Below are 16,297 nucleotides of genomic sequence, written 5' to 3' on the forward strand. Positions count from 1 at the left end.
ATATAATGGATAATCAAAGGTTTAGACCACTACTCTCAACCTGATAGAGTCCTTCCAATCTGGCCAGATCAGACCAGCCTCTTCTAATGGAGGTCATTACATCAGGCATTTTTATTCTGGTATGGCTGTTATTCTCATTATTTGTGGGATGTTGTACATGCAGCTAATGTCAATGAAAACTTCTCCACAGTAATGAAGTGCACCCTGACAGAATCTGTGTGAATATTTCTCCCAATGAAAAACCTCTCTGAAGACGCATAGCTAAGAAGGGATCATTTGAAAGATCAGTGCTAATGAACTTTTGCATGTCTCTGACCTCATTTGTGTCTGCAGTCCTCCGTCGTATTAAAGTCACCTTCATAGACACTATCGTTCGCATCGAGCACCAGCCCCTGGACCTGGAAACAGGCGTTGCCTTAGAGGTGCACATCAAACGGTAAGTCCTAAAAACTGAGCTGCAAAGAAAAAAGAAAACTATTATTTTCCATTAAAACATTTCTTGATTTTTTTTCCTTCCTTTTTTCCTTCTTCCTTTATAATTTTGTGTCCTTTATTTTGTATTTTTAAGTTTAGGATTTATACATATTATAGTTAATTCATTTTCATCACTGTTTGAAATACTGTTGGAGACATCCTCAAACACAGAAACACACAGCTATTTTCATGCCGAAACATTCTGATAAAGAGCAGCTCAGGGGGCATTTTGAAGTGCAACTTCAAAGGTCACTTCTACAGTTCATTTGGCAATAATGTATTTATAGAAAAGCCTACCTGAGTTGCCTTTTAATTAATTACACTGCTCTAGAAACATGATGAGAATAAGCACAGAAGACTCACTTGATTTATTCTACAAAAGCTATGCAGCTACTGCCATTACCTGTTAATACCCATGAAAGTATTAAAGTATGGTAGAATCACAAAGAAAATAATCTCCACCTCTCATCTTCATTTCTGCTCCATTTTCTTTGGTAAAGATGTCTGAACACTGAGTATTTTTCTGTGTCTGCAGAGGCATGATCAGAGCATAAACATGTAAGGTGGTTATGATAAAATATTACATCTTTACAGCTTTCTAACAATTTGAAATCAAAGCATTATTTATGACATCAAATTTATTTACACATTTCTTTGCAGGCATTGAAAGGTATGTGCACTGTCCATAAACTGACATTGCAAGTGTTTGTATTTGTGCCTCCTCATTTCACTGTGTGATATTGGCCTCCTTTGTCAAAGTACACGTGTGAACAAGTGTTCTTATAAATGGGACGAGGTCATAAAGACATAAAAGCGCCCTGCAGCCCTTTTTACAGGGAGATACGAACTGAAACACTAAAGTCAACAAAAACAAAGAAGAAGCTACACATGATGAGCTGAACCATAGTGGCCATCATTTCTTTCTTACTACTAAAAGCATCCAGATTTATGCCCACAGTTCCTTTCTTCTTGTATTACACTATTTTATCACCCACAACAAGGTGCTAAAATGTCTCTCTGTGATCAGTGATATTGTAACTCTCTCACATCAGCACTTATATTACGGTCAGGGGAGAAGGGACAGCAAAATGGAAGCTGAGAATTAGATTTCATCTTCTCTCTGCTCATCAGCAGATAAGGAGAAGACGCCCCTGCTCGGTTATGAACTTGCACTGCTTGGCCTTGTGTTGTCACACAACATCAGTGTGAAGCTCATTTTAAACAGGGTCAGTATTGACGGGGTCATTCACCTGAACAGCTTTTATCAGCAGCTACAAATAACTGCAGGCTGTACTTCAGGTGTCATTAATATGTGATGTCAAGGGGAGTGTGTGACCTTGACATTGATGCATTTGTGTAATGAGGCTGCAGCCAGATAGTTGAGTGTTAACTGGTTGTACGATTGTGGAAAAAATAATAATAGGGGTGTTCCAATTTCAATTCTACATCAAAAATGGGTTGCAGTGAGTTAAGAATGTATCGAAATCAAAAGCAGGATGCGCAATTCTCCCTGTATTTTTTTTTTATCTCTGCACCCCCTACTTGCAGGCGTGTCTGAAGGAAAAACAAAACAATACTTCAAAGATGACACAGACTAGCTTTGTGAAAACTTGTAGCTGCACTTTTCTGTATATATAAAAATAATTTTGTAAATGACAGTTGTCAGGGCGTAAAACCAATTATATGTTGATCTTTAAAAATCAAGGCTCTAACGGTGTCTAATGTCTAGCAATTAGCAATTACTGTTCTGAATGATTTTGATTTTGATTTTTATTGCACTGTTATTTTCAGCTGCAGTGTTCAGTCATTATCAAATGAATTACTGCAAATAGTGCTCATGTGACAATATAGTTAAAGCTAAATTGTCAAAGTGAAGGTTATTGAGCTATTTACCCGCTCATTTGGTAAATTACCAGTTAGCCACTGCTGGTTTCTGTGTTTATTTGGTGCTACATGTCCCCTGACTGTGTTTTACTGCGACACTGTTGAACCTGTTTAGTTTTTGTGGCTTATTGACAAAGCTGCTCCGAATGGCTGTGTTGATCTAGGGTCAGTGGCCTGAGGGCCCTGTCCATCTCAAAAGCTTGATTTTTAACAGAACAACTGCTTAGAGTTCTGTGAAACAAGAGGGCTGACAGTCAGTAAACAGTGACAAAGTATACTTGCACTGATCAGTATGCCAGTGTCAGGTGTACTCATGTTAAAACCATGGTATAATTTCTCTTTCAAGGATGACTGATATGGTTTCTTCTCGGTCAATACAGATTTTTAGTAATGACAGAAACTAATAACCGATATTTGGATATAATAATACATTTGCAGTAAAATTTAAAATCTTGGTTTCAAAATTTAAAACGACACAAACTCCAAAACCAAACTTTAATTAAAACAGAACTTCTCAGCATTATCTTGAAAGAAAATGTGCTGCAACCTGTCAGCAGCATTTCTTGAAATAACTGAAAATTTTTAATGAATAAACAAGAATGCCGCAACTTCAAGATAGATTGTGATGTTTATAACTTCGGAAATATCTGCTGCCCTTACTGTCGAAACAGAGCTGCTCCAGCCGCGCCTGACTGTCTGTCTGTGGCAAAGCAGCCTTCACGGGCTATTACTCATGACGGGCAGGACATTGAGTGAGACACAGAATGCTGACTACAGACAGAGAGAGGCGGCTGCACCAGAGCCAAGGAAGTGCATTAATTTATCTTATCAGCAGTCTAATTAAAAAACAAAAAACAACACAGATTCCAATAAAAATGCTGCTTATCAGGTCCAATAACCAGTCAGCCCCTGGTTCTCTGCTTTGTACCAGTGGTATTGTGAGTTTTTCCTCAAAATACATACTTCACAGATTACTTTAAAATCAGTTTGCTGTCAGGGTGCAGGTGTACCTACTTTTTCATCTGCTTTAGGGGAAAAGCAGACTGTTCCCTCTCAGTTCTTCACATTTTAATTTTTACTGTATGTACTGGGTATAAATTTTGTTATGGCACTAAATAGCGCATTTGTTTACATGGCGTTCTCTCAGGTTGGAGTACTTTGACGAGGCGGTGCGAGATCCAGCCAGCCAGACTGCCGTGCCTGTGGACATCCACCAGCCGCCCGCCTTCCTGCACAAGATCCTCCAGCTGACTGCTGTCCAGCTGTTCTACGACAGCACTGGCACAGTGCAGGTGATGGACACTACAGTGCTAATGGTTCTTTATGTTGAATCTCTATATCTGTTCTGCCATGGATGATTCAGCAAACAGAAAGCAAAATATATCAACAGAATAATTCTTAAGAAATTGAAAACTCAAAATTCTTTCACCACAGCACAAACAGTCCAGGAGGGGCTGATGTGGATTAAATGAGTTTATAACTTTTTGGTGAAATTCTCCAACTTTCAGCAGTTGAGCTGAGAAGTTTATTATTCTTACAGTGAAGTCTGAACAAGATGGACTACTGTTGCAAAATAACAAGTAAAAATAATAATGGAAAATGCAAGTTTATTTCTTGACAGTGGAAACATAATATACATACTTGTGTTGATTTGCATCTTTGGATTTATTTGCCCTTTTGAAGTTATTTTGTGTTAATACCTTTCTTAAATAGTTTATTGTATAGAAGGCAAATGTTCCATGATGTCTCCACTTGTACTGACTGTGCAGACCAGAGGGAAAGATGGCAAATGGCAAACTTACCAAAGCATTATTATGATTTACTACCAAAATCCTCACAGATTCCTCCTCATTTTAGGGTCCTCCTGCGGAGGAACGCCCAGATTCAGCCACGGCAAGTGAAGGAGAAGAAGATGAAGAGGAGGAGGAAGAAGAAGATGAGGAAGAGGAGGAAGAGGATGAGGCAAAGCCCCAGACTTCCCCTCCATCTCAGCCACTGCTCATAGGAAGCTGCTCTGGTTTCATTGAGACCACCGTGAAGATCAAACAGAACGACATGCTGCCTGGACCAAAGGTGTGTGTGTGTGTGTACGCTCATGTGTGCTGTTGAAGGATTAGTCTGTGCAGCTGTTCTCTCATATTGACTTCTGTATCCTGTCTGCTTCTGTCTGTGCATCAGTTGGAGTTGGATGGGAAGGTGGGCTGTGTCCACATGCTGCTGTCTCCAGATCAAATAACCCATCTGACAGACCTGCTGGCAGCCCTCTGCATCGACACTGGTATATTAAAACTCCAAGCACCAATCCCAGGCCAGGGTTACACCTGCCATTTCAGTTTGAATTCCACAGTTCAACAATCTGTATGGTATTCTTGGATGTTATTGGCATTATAGGTCATATTTAATATATCATGGTGGTTATGGCATAAAACAAGATAAGTCATGTGTCTCAAAATAATTGTGATTTTGATCACTGGCTGATGGGAAGAACCAGTATTGTCAGGTCATATAGACCTGAGACGGAGCTGATGGTGTTACCAAACCTCGATAAACGTTGCAGGCCTTATGGCTAACATTAGCTAGCATGCTACTGTTAACAGATATTTTAGAAGTGACATTTAAAATCTCACCTCTAGTTTCGGCTGAAGAATAGATAACCCGTGTTCTTCCCAAACATTTTCTCCTCCAGACTCATTTAGCCTTCTGCTTTTGTTTTTTCTCACTGCAAAGCATTAATACGGTTGTTGTTCCATGCCAGTCTCCATTTTGTTTGCATCTGCTACCCCAGGAGATCAAGTGAGACCATGCTCCCTCTGGCACGATTATCTTAATAATATCGTGTAGTGTATGATGAGTCATTATTTTCAAATGTGTCTTGTGCATGTTTGAGATTACAGAGAAAAACTACTGAAGTTTCTCTTTGTGTTTGTGAGGGAACCAGATTTAAAAATGCATTGTGAGCCCAGTATTAAATTATTAAATTAAAAGCACAAATTCACTAATTGTTAATTATTTTCTCTGCGTCGAACAACTATAAGGTATTTGAGTGCTTACAAGCTTTTGTAGCACATAATGTAAAACTCTTCAGAGGCATGAGCACTAAACAGATACAGTCAGACACAGACAATAAGCCTGTGCTGTTTCCTCTATAGTTCAGGTCACAGACTTCATCATTAATGTGAGGTCACCCGGCCTCGACCTCTCTCTGCCTCTAACTCACACACACCGTTTCCTTGTCCTTTTCCCTCCAGAGCCAGACACTAAGTGTGGTGGAGTACATAGTCGTCCACTGGACTCAGACGACCTGCGCATGATTGAAGAGGACCTCAGTAAGCAGCTGGGCTCCAGTCCCAGAGACAGGGAGTGGGATACGGAGCCCGACCTGGAGCCCTACATCACCAGCCTGGAGAATGGAGGTATGCAAAGCAGCAAAGGTCCACTTATAAACACTCTGTCTGAGATACATCCTGACTGCAGCAGGTCTGCTCCTAAAGGCATGTAGTTTGTAACCTTAGTCTTGCATTACCAAACAATCGGAGATCTCCCCACCACTGATCATCTGGGTATTTCTAAATGCAGGGTAGTTGCTTGAACACTGAAGAGTATTACAACATTTTTCTCAAGGACACGCCTTATTGAACACAGTGCTCTCTCTCCATTCTCCTTAGTCATAGGTACACTACTTCTGCATGTCACGTCCCAATATGAAGGGCTGTCCTAAAGACTTTGTAACGGTGCAGCAGTGGAGTTTTGTTTAAAGACTCATTGTTTCCACACAGTTTTAAAAGCTGAAAGCTGGGAGATCCTTACAGAACAAAGAGAAAATGAGAGAATTAGAGAAAATAGAAATGTACAATTCTACACAACGTAGGTTAACATGCAGCCTTATTAATCTCAGGGTACAGGACATTTGCCTGTAGCTAGGCTGCATAAAATGCAAAAACAATTAGAGTATGTTTTTGGTTGTCTATTAAATGAGAGAACTCAGTGGGGTGGAGGTGTGGAGATGACTTTCCTGCTGCTTTTTTTTCTTGCAGCAGTGTGTCATGATGTTATTTGTGTTCATTGTAGTGTTGAACTTGTCACTCTGTGCATGTGTGCCTGCAGAAATGTTTTACTCCATGGGTCCTGCTGGGATGAACAGTAGTGTGACGTCTGTGCGCTCTGGCAGCGAGCTGTCAGACAGTGATATGGAGTCCTCTACACATAGTGTGGCCAGTTTCACACAGCCCGCAGCGCTTTCTGCACAGGTACAGCCTATTTGTTTGTATGTGTCTGTCTGTCTGTGTGTTTGTTAACAGTTTTAAGCATTTAAGCTGGTAGATGGTGATTTGAACTGCTATTGTAAGGCTGAAAAAGTCTAAGATGATTGCCTTTTAGCTTAGTTTTATTTTGGACAGTTTAAAGAATTAATAAAAATGTCAAAGATAACAACAGACAAGGAGATAAAGAAGGCTTATTTGAGGCCTCCACCTAAATAAGGTTAAAATTTTAAAAAGTTATTGACAGCACAATTTAACAAACAGGTATCATTTTGTGTTACTCATTTGATCATTTTCTTTATAGGATATTGTGCAAGTGTTTACAAATAGTAGAATGGGTATTAGCACAAGATATGTTATGTAATTATGTGTGCTCTGTCTTTCTTTACTCACAGAGAACAACAAAGAACACAGAACAGGAACTTCTAATGGTACTACAATTCACAAATAATCTGTTTTCCGTTTTATTTTTCCCTGCCAGGGCATGGTAAACTGTTCCAGGAGATATCCTGTAGCGGGCTGTCTGTCAAGTCTACCCCAGGCGAGCAACCGGACCAGAGGTAAAATCCCTGTAGTGCTGAGTAAACGGTTTTTATATCAGCACTTTGAAAGAATCTGTAGTTCTAAAATATCAAGTACTGCACTGCCCTCAAAATTATACTCAGCAGATTAAAGCATTTTTTTTAAACACAATTACATCTAAAATTTCCTTACTTACTTTTTTCACCAAGAAAAACAGCTGAACTCTCATCATCTTCCATGTAGGACGCTCACACAGCGGCCAGGCAGAGCAGCTGAAGCCCGATGCTTTGATGCGACTGACCCTTGGCGGGCTCACCCTGACCCTGCTGCAGGAAGACCCGCCCTCCAGGCCTGATGGAACTTCATCATTGGCTCAGGTGTCTCAGGTGTTCTTCCGGGAGCTGGCCTTCTTCAAGGACAGCATGTTCAGTGAGAGAGACTTCCACCATCTGAGAGGCGGCTTTGCCAAGGCCTGCCCACACTCCCATCTCAGGTAGAAAAATACAGACACATACTGCAGTTTATCTTTGACTTAAAATTCATGTGGACATAGCTTCCAACCTTATTTCTTTTTAAGGTATAATTACATACAGGGAGTGCTTGTTTTGGGGGTGTAGTTTTTTATTGATATAAAATGAGACTTGTGGAAGCTGAAAATTTTATGCAAAGGTGAGAAGCTTCAGCTGACGACACTGTAAAACTAGTACGTCTCCTCCTTAATAAGAGGCAGCTCAGTATTCAAATGACTGATTTCTGAAATACAATAAACCTTGATAAAGTTAAACAGCCTCTAGGTTTGAGTAGTGTCATGTCTGAAAGTTTTGTATTATTTTACATAATGTAAATTGCCATGCCATGTTGCAAGTGTTACTTGTGCATGTTTTGTTTTGTTTTTTCCATAAAGTTGTGTGTTTCTCCTCCCTTCTGACTTTTTGTTTGCTTACACTCCCACTCTCACTGCCGTCACAACACATAAACACACACTCTCCTGTTGAGGGCTTCTACTTGCTTCTCTTAGCTGAGAGTGACTGTCGAGTTCCCATCTTGTCTCGTCTTCTCTCCCAGAGTGACAGGAGCAGCAGTGCAGGTTGCTTGTGAGATGCGGAGCGGGAGACGCCACACTCGGGCGGTGACCTCTGACCTCTCCTTCAGCAGACTGGAGCTCTTAGAGTGCCTCTGGGAGGACGGAAAGCCACAGTACAGTGAGGTAGAAAATCTCTTTGTCTGTCTGTGTAGCTCTGTGGCTGTCCTCACGATGATTGTGTTTACATGTACACAAATTTTGCACTTTAATTCCAAATATGACAGTAGTCTGAATTTGATGCAGGTCATGTAAACAGCATGTCCTGTTTGGATGTCACACACTGGCTATTTCAAGGAGGTGGTTGAACGAATGCAAGGGGGAGACTGAGTTCTCTCAGTTGAACAAATCTGCCACAGTGGAAAACTGTGAAAAAATACTATTTTGATGCAAAGAAATAAAATGGCTCCAGTTGTTCCACTTGTCCATGATCAGAGTATGCAACACCACGTGCACCTCTGTCACAGCTGTTCTTCAACTATCTTTTGCACTAGAACTAGCATCATGTATGTTTGACTGCCAGTATGGAGTCATGATAAATGTCATGTTGGAGGGAAAATATAAAAAAACAAATATGTGTCAGATTTAAAACTACAAATCAGAGTTTGTAGTAGTTAATGTTTGTTAATCTGTCAACAAGCTGATGAAGAGGACTTCACAGAACTGTCTGTCTCTGTGTGTCTCTTTCAGCTGCTTCAGTTCCAGAATGCTGGTATGTTCACAGTTGGAGCTGCAGCCAGACCTTGTGCCCAACTACACTACGGCCTCACCGAAAAACACCTGCGCAGGGTATGCATTTATACACGCTCGCATGCACATGTCAAAGTAATGGCCTCTGTTTTTAATACATTTTCATTTTTTATGTAAAGTGGCTTGTATTTAAATATACAAAACGTGCTGTACACATAGTGTTTGTTTGATTTGTGTAGTAGGTAACATAGTGTAGTGTTGTAATGTTAAAATCAGGCCCTGACAGAGACTGACGTTTGAAGTTGGGCTGTGAGGACTGATGTTGGGAGTCGTTAAAGACAAGTGGAAAAAATACCTACTCTAAAAATAAAGTATGACTACAAATGAAGGGAGTAAAGCAGACTTATTTATTGTTTTCTTACGAAACTATTGTAGTTAACAGAAAAGTATCAGGGCCAGGCATAAGGAAAAAAATGATAATTGTGAAACAGATCTATTATGATATTATTATTAGTCTGAAACTTTGTGATTTAAGTCTCTAGAAGCCTGTATTTCTGCTGGTATTTAATGACCTCAATGTGATAACTTTCTTGCCCCCCCCCCCCCCCCCCCAAAAAAAAAATTTAAATTTTTACCTACAGAATTGTGTCCTTAGCAGGCTGCTCAGAAATAACTTTAGCACAAAAAAAATATGCTCTCAAATTCTGCACAGTGACGGTACCGGTAATCATAAGCATGTTCATGTAGACATGATTTTGTCTGATAAAATATATTCGCAAGATATTTCAGGTAAAGGCTTCCCTTATGTGTAATATTAACTAGTTACACAAAAGTATGTAATTGAAAAATCAGTCTATCTTTGTGCGTGTGTGTTTGTGTGTTGCAGGGTAAACAGCGGGTGGTGCGACGGGATAGTGTAGTGCGGGTGGAGCTGGCCGAGCTGAGTGCCGAGCTGGACCTGGATATCCTCAGTCGGCTGGGGAGCCTGACCAAAGCCTTCAGCCACTGTCCCTCACAGACGACTGGACCTGGACTCATACAGGTGGAACCGCACATTCATTTATTTCATCATAAAGACTGTGGACCATATTTAGATGATTTACAGTGCATGGTCTTAAGTTCCTGCTGCAAATGCATTTAGGACATGTCCAGCTCCACTTTGCTGTTTAACCAGGGCACAATCTGGGTGCAAAGTAAGCTGTGAGGCACAAAGGGGTTATATATAGTCTCTTAATTAGTCATAGATCTGTTTGCTGCATGTCATTCTCCCGCTCCCTCTCCTCTTTTCCTATCATATCTTCCGCTGCCCTCTAAATTAAAGGCATTGAAGCCCCCAAAACATATATATCTTAAAAAAAAAAAAGAAAAAAGGTGCTGTCATTGTTGCACCTGACCACACGTCATATTTAGACCAACACACCCATGTGTGCGCAGATGGGCGCAAGTACATTTGCTCCTGACACAACATGGGCATCATGATTAATTATACTGTCAATAAAGGCAGTTTGTAATGACAGAGGAAATATATGTACCTAACACAAGCAGAGCCTCTTAATTAGGGGCAGTTGGCAGCTTATGTTTAGATTCAAAATCATGCAAGAAAAACCAAACTGAACAGTGACCTGCACTCTCCCAGAGGTCACAATGTGTCCGGCTTATATTTCACGTCACTGAACATAAGTAGGAATTCTGACAATATCAGAGAATTTAACAGATGAATAACAAGTAAGAAAAATAAATACCAGATTGTGTTTTTTACAGTGATTTTCCTCTGCTGATTGCAATTATGTTTGTTAGCTATTCTTCTGTATTGTGCCCTGCCTGTATTATAAACCACACATGCTCATAAGTGAGCAGAAACATGTTTAAAAAAAACCCCACAGCATATCATTTGGGCTTTTGTAATCCAGTTTGATTATGCAGAGTCATGGATTTCTATTTCAGTTTGACATTAGGAAACCAAAAATGGACGAAGCGTTGGCAAAAAGATCATATTTGTGCTGACAGAAACATGAACCAAATTGCCAGGCGTAAAAGTAAATAAGCACTTCTTCCACTTCTTGATCAACCACTAACGCTCTTTAGTGGTTAACAGTGACAGAAGACAACTGACTACTGTCTGTAACTCTGTGAATCACTTCTGAAAATCCACATTCAGCCAATATTGATAAATAAATACTAAAAGGTGTCTCACTTTCTTTCCTCTCAGACCCAGAGCAGTGAGCTGTGCTCCTCCTTCACCCTCCTCTCCCCCCACGCCATCCTCAGGCTTCGATTCCCCATACCCGACCTGCGGCCCCTCCCTAAGCGCCGGCCTCCGACCCAGAAGGCAGTGCGGGAGGAGACCCTGGTGTTGGAGTTGACAGAACTAGAGCTGAAGCACCAGGAGGCCCCGGACCTCCAGAGTGAGCAGACTGCCCCGGGACAGCCGTGGGCTCCCTGTCTTACCCAGCTGCTGGAGGCCTCCTTCACCGACCTGCACGGTGGGAACACACACAAACTCCGTACAGTGATATCAGTATTGCTTTTCAGAGAGTTCTGTGTTTTTTCCCCGCAGTCTGTTTATTAATATTTTCAAAATGAAGCAAATAAACAACAACAAACAGTACAGTAACATTCAGTCAATAGTGACAAAAGTGCTAAAGGCTTAAAATGGTATGTGAGACTGATTGTACCTCTGTTAGACTTTGCTGTTGCATGTAGTCCTGTCCTGGAAATGTATTTAAACCATAAGTAGTTATCACAACCTGTAAAAGCAACCCTGCTTTGAAGTTACAGAGAGCTGATGTGTTGTGCCTCACCAGGGTCATATGAGGGCTGGGAGGGCGGCTCTTTCCCCTGTATCAGAGTGAAGAAGACCCGTGACTCTCTGCCCAGGTTAGTTGTGGTGATCATGAGAATAATTAGAAACCAGCACTTTACACCAGCAAAGTTCTCCATGAGGAAAGTTGGAGTTCCTGCTGCCTAAATTCAGTCATTCTTCCTCATTAAATTGGACAGAAATATTTGCTATGATATACTCTACCATCAGTGAAGATTACTTCCTGTTTGTGTGAGCAGGATATCGGTGCGTGTGCGTGGAGGTGAGGCTCAGGGCCCCGCAGCAGGTCTGGATGGGATGAACCTGGGCCTCATGAGGGACCTGGGGGCCGCCTTCTTTGAAAGTCACTGTGAACTCAACGACAAAACCAGCTCTCCATTCTCCTCCAACCGCACCATGTTTGAGACGGAGGAGGTACGCTGAAGAAAAACACAGAGAAAATTACTCAGTTTATGAGCCATCTTATTAATATTCCAGGTCAATCTCATTCCTCCCTCTCTCCATGTTTCAGATGGTGATTCCAGCCGATCCAGAGGAGATGAGTCAGTTTCAGGCGCAGTGTGTCGCTCAGTGTCAGTGTGCTGTGGACATCAGTCTGCCGCTGGCCTACATCCTCCTGCCCAGCAAACAAGCCTTTCAGAGCATTTATAATAGGTAAATCAGCAGAAGCACATGATTTCTCCTTCCAACAAGATCTTTGCAAGTCCTTAAAAAGCCTAAACTCCAATAACCTGAAATGTAGGCTTTAAAATGTCTTAAATATGATTTTGACATTACTTTTATAAATTTACATTTACTTCAGTCTCAGCTTTAAATGTGTTCTCGGGAAAACTGTATTGATCAGGCTACAAAACAAAACCACCATGGAACCACTAATGCAAACTGTGCAGCCTGGTCAGAATTTGTCAGCGCACACCCAGCTTGTGTGCTGCAGTGTGGTGTGTGGGCGTACGAGGCGTCTCCTCATCAAAAAAAATTGCACGTCTAGAAGTAATAATTGTCTCTGTTAATGTTATTTTTATCTACGATGCATTGCAACTCACTCCTATATGAACGCAGAACAGGGTCAAGTGTTCTCCTGCATCCAATCCTGCATCACAATTAATTTTCCTCGCCCACACTTTTGCCTTTTTGTCCAAAAGGATCAATAATGATCTGTTGATGTGGGAGCCTCCTCCGCCCTCGGCCCACAGCCCAGACCAGAGCCGCCATCAGCGTGACGAGTTCCAGCTGTGCAAGTCGGCCTTTAGACTGGGTGAGTTTAACTGCTTTTATGCAAAAACTTAAACGTGTAGATCTATTGGAGCAACTGGCCTGCCAAAACATCTTTTTTAAATAAAGCAGCTTTTGTATATTTGATAAAGGATGGAAGAGATTAGATAGATTAATATGTTTTCCTCTGCCTTCTCTCACTCTCTGTCACAGACTCTGATTCAGAGGAGGACGAGCCTCACTTCTACTTGGCCAGTGAATCAGATGGAAGGAGTCAGCAGTCAGCTTCCCGCGCCAACCACAACCTCAGCCTCCTCTCCCTCACTGTGATTATCAACAAAGGTCGCCTCCAAGCCAGAACAGACAAGAAGGTGAGCAGTGGGGCTGCTAATTATACTGTTATAGCACACTGAATTTAAGGAGGCGAGGGCTGGGCCCCTTCATCCATGATTTACTTGATGAGGCCGCGGTTTAAACAACAGGGACCCTGACCCTGATTTTCTATGGGGGCCTTTTTACTTTACTTTGAGCCGAGAACCATGAAATAAAACTAGAAACTGTATATAACTATATACTGTGTATAACTACATAAAACTATTTTTATTTTATGAGAACAATGAGTACTATGTGGCAAGAACATTCTTACCATCTATGAAGTGGCGTTAACCTCTGTAACAGTGTGCATGGACATGACACCAGCTCTGTAAGAGGTTGCAGGAACTGATTAAAGCAGGAGTATTAGCCAGCCCGTTAATATATTACTGTGTTTTTGTCAGTTGTGAGACTCGAATTACTTTAGACTTGATGGTAAAAACCTGAGGAAACTTGACTTTGAGACCCCATAAATCCTGAAGAATTCAATATTGTTTGTGTTTTTGCCTTTTGGAACATGAATAATTGATGACATCACCAGGATGAACAGACGTTACCACAGTCTAGTGCACACTTCCAGTTCCAGCTGCTGGCACAAGAATAAAATGGAGAAAACTCAGTAGTACTCAATAGTTTCCCCTGATTTCCAGCATATTGCATATTTTCCTTCCTGCAGCAGTGAAAAAGATTCTGATGCACTGAGTAATGATGTGCTACTCTTGCTTTTAGTTATTGTCAAAAATGTAAGATAATTATGAATATGTTTTGTCTAGATTATAAATTATAAGAAATATTTTTATGCCATCTACACTGTTTTAATTTAGATGTTGATGGGGTCAGCTGCTTGCTGTGTGAGGAATTTGAAATAAAAATAAATACTTAAATGTTTTTGAGTAAATGTTCCTAATAATAAATGCTCTTAACTTAGATACTTATCACCTATGGGAGCAGTCCTTGCATCTTATGAACACAACCAGGACATTTAATGTTTTGATTCATTACTTGCAAGTGGCTGTTAAATGCCTTATTTCTATTAAAGAATAAATATTTGGTGTGATGTTGACTTATCACATTTTGAAGACTTGAAGCTTGACTTGATCTTGGTTCAAATAATTAAAGACAGTTCTGACTCTGATTCATTTACATTTTACAAATTTCATCCCTATCCATTTTTAACAAGTAACTGTTTTTCTTTCTCACTGTCATCTCACTGGTTCAGGAGGACCAGAGTCATGGGGAAATTGTGCTCGACCTGGAAGGGGGAAAGATATTTAGTGTGGCGCAGCACCAAAATGACCCCAATCTCAATTTCCTGTGTCTGGAGAGCAAACGAGTGGAGCTCTACCATCGAGGTGCACATTTTCACGCTGTTAGAACACATTTAATTGTGGCATAATTCATATTTTCCTCTTTTAATTATGAGGAAGTAAACAGATGGTAGAAATAATGTAGAAAATTCATTTTCTGGGTCAATAAGCTCATTTTTTGTCCCCCCTCTCTACTGCAGCGGTGGTGAAAGACACCCCCATCCCACAACGCTTGGAGATGCCTAGTTTCACTCCCCCAAAGCACTTGGACCCTACCATCTACCCCACAGAGGTGGGTGTGAGCAGTGTGAGCGGCAGGGAGGGAGAACCACAGATGTTGTCCACAGCCATCAAAGTCACACTGGACCCACAGAGGAGTGTCAAGGTGTGTCCTCCCCCTCAAACGCCAGATTTTTACAGCTGGTGCAAGCCTGAAATTAAACATGTTTGTTTCTGTTTATCCTTGCAGGAGTTCCTGGTTGCCCTTCGACTTCAGGGTGCCACCATGCGACATTACATGACGCAGACTAATCACAGCTGGCATGAGCAGGTGAGAAGCGGTACAAGAAAACTAAAAGTCCTTTACCGATCATGCAGTCTTCTCAATTCCTCTTGTCTCTCAATGTTCTTATTTAATTCAAGCAAAAAAAAAAAAACAAAACAAAAGGAGACGCCTTGTGAAATAACGGAGGAGAAGTCAAGTCCAAGATAATTCAGGTTAGGGCTGCAGGACTTTGTAGGACTGATATACTTTGGCATGTAGAATACTTGTAAGATACTCCATAGGAACCAACTCAAATATAATTTTACACCAACTGTTGACAGAAGGGTCCTTATCAGTAATCCGCTGTAATAACATTTTTTTTCAGCATCAAATATAAGCATGTTATATTCTAATTTCTTGTTTTACATTTACTTGCTAATGACAAATCGGAAACAGAACATTTTTCATCTCTCTCAGAGATAGATGTCAGATTCAAAGACTGGGTTTCAGTCCCTCAGAGTCAGAAAATGGCTTCTTCTCTTTCCAGACCAACATTTTTGACATTCCACAGCAGCCCCTTCAAAAATAGAAATGTATGAGGAGTATGCGGAGTATAAGAGAGCGAGATGCCAGCCTCTGTCATAGCCATGGACCGGAGTGCAGTGGAGTAGTGAGATATTGGGTGTAGCTGTTGCTTTTCCTAAACTAGCAAATCTCACTCTTCATCATCCTGTTGCTATTTTGATCGTCAAGCATTTTCTCCAGCTTCATAAATTGTGTTTTACCTGCAGCTGCATCATTCAGGTGGTTGATCTGAACTGAAGGTGATTTGGTGTTGTTGTAAATCAGTGATGTAGACCGATGGAGAAAGTATTCAGAGTAAAAATATCAGTGCCACTCTGAAAAAATTGCGTCTTACATTGAAAATGTTTCTGGAAGTAATAACAGTAAAAGTACTGAGAAAGTGCAGAGAAATGTTCACTGTGACTATTATGTTGTTACACATGCTGTCATTACATTATTATGACTCATGCATTAGTATAAAAGCAGGATTTTACTGCTGTGGTTGAGGTGGAGCTTATTTTGAGCCATTTTGTATGGGACTACAACAAATGATTGTTCTCATTCATGACTCATGACTATTTTCCTCCATTAATTCATTGTTTGGTTTGGAAAATTTTTGAAAATACA

At 40.9% G+C, this 16,297-nt stretch overlaps 1 protein-coding gene across 1 annotated transcript in view; it reads left to right on the forward strand.

Annotated features, from left to right (window-relative positions):
* atg2a (autophagy related 2A) overlaps positions 1 to 16,297 on the forward strand; it is a 31,350-nt gene that overhangs the window by 3,372 nt on the left and 11,681 nt on the right. Inside the window, exons 4-23 of the mRNA XM_084719007.1 lie at positions 334 to 436; positions 3,506 to 3,650; positions 4,216 to 4,431; positions 4,537 to 4,636; positions 5,607 to 5,771; positions 6,463 to 6,605; positions 7,099 to 7,177; positions 7,383 to 7,632; positions 8,205 to 8,346; positions 8,911 to 9,009; positions 9,797 to 9,952; positions 11,120 to 11,393; positions 11,715 to 11,787; positions 11,971 to 12,145; positions 12,243 to 12,385; positions 12,874 to 12,986; positions 13,157 to 13,314; positions 14,535 to 14,667; positions 14,823 to 15,007; positions 15,092 to 15,172. Coding sequence (XP_084575133.1) covers positions 334 to 436; positions 3,506 to 3,650; positions 4,216 to 4,431; positions 4,537 to 4,636; positions 5,607 to 5,771; positions 6,463 to 6,605; positions 7,099 to 7,177; positions 7,383 to 7,632; positions 8,205 to 8,346; positions 8,911 to 9,009; positions 9,797 to 9,952; positions 11,120 to 11,393; positions 11,715 to 11,787; positions 11,971 to 12,145; positions 12,243 to 12,385; positions 12,874 to 12,986; positions 13,157 to 13,314; positions 14,535 to 14,667; positions 14,823 to 15,007; positions 15,092 to 15,172 — 2,933 coding nt within the window. The remainder of the gene's footprint in view (positions 1 to 333; positions 437 to 3,505; positions 3,651 to 4,215; positions 4,432 to 4,536; positions 4,637 to 5,606; positions 5,772 to 6,462; positions 6,606 to 7,098; positions 7,178 to 7,382; positions 7,633 to 8,204; positions 8,347 to 8,910; positions 9,010 to 9,796; positions 9,953 to 11,119; positions 11,394 to 11,714; positions 11,788 to 11,970; positions 12,146 to 12,242; positions 12,386 to 12,873; positions 12,987 to 13,156; positions 13,315 to 14,534; positions 14,668 to 14,822; positions 15,008 to 15,091; positions 15,173 to 16,297) is intronic.

Source organism: Lutjanus erythropterus, chromosome 5 (genome assembly GCF_056507025.1).
Source record: "Lutjanus erythropterus isolate fLutEry1 chromosome 5, fLutEry1.hap2, whole genome shotgun sequence".
In the NCBI taxonomy this organism is placed as follows: Eukaryota; Metazoa; Chordata; class Actinopteri; order Lutjaniformes; family Lutjanidae; genus Lutjanus; species Lutjanus erythropterus.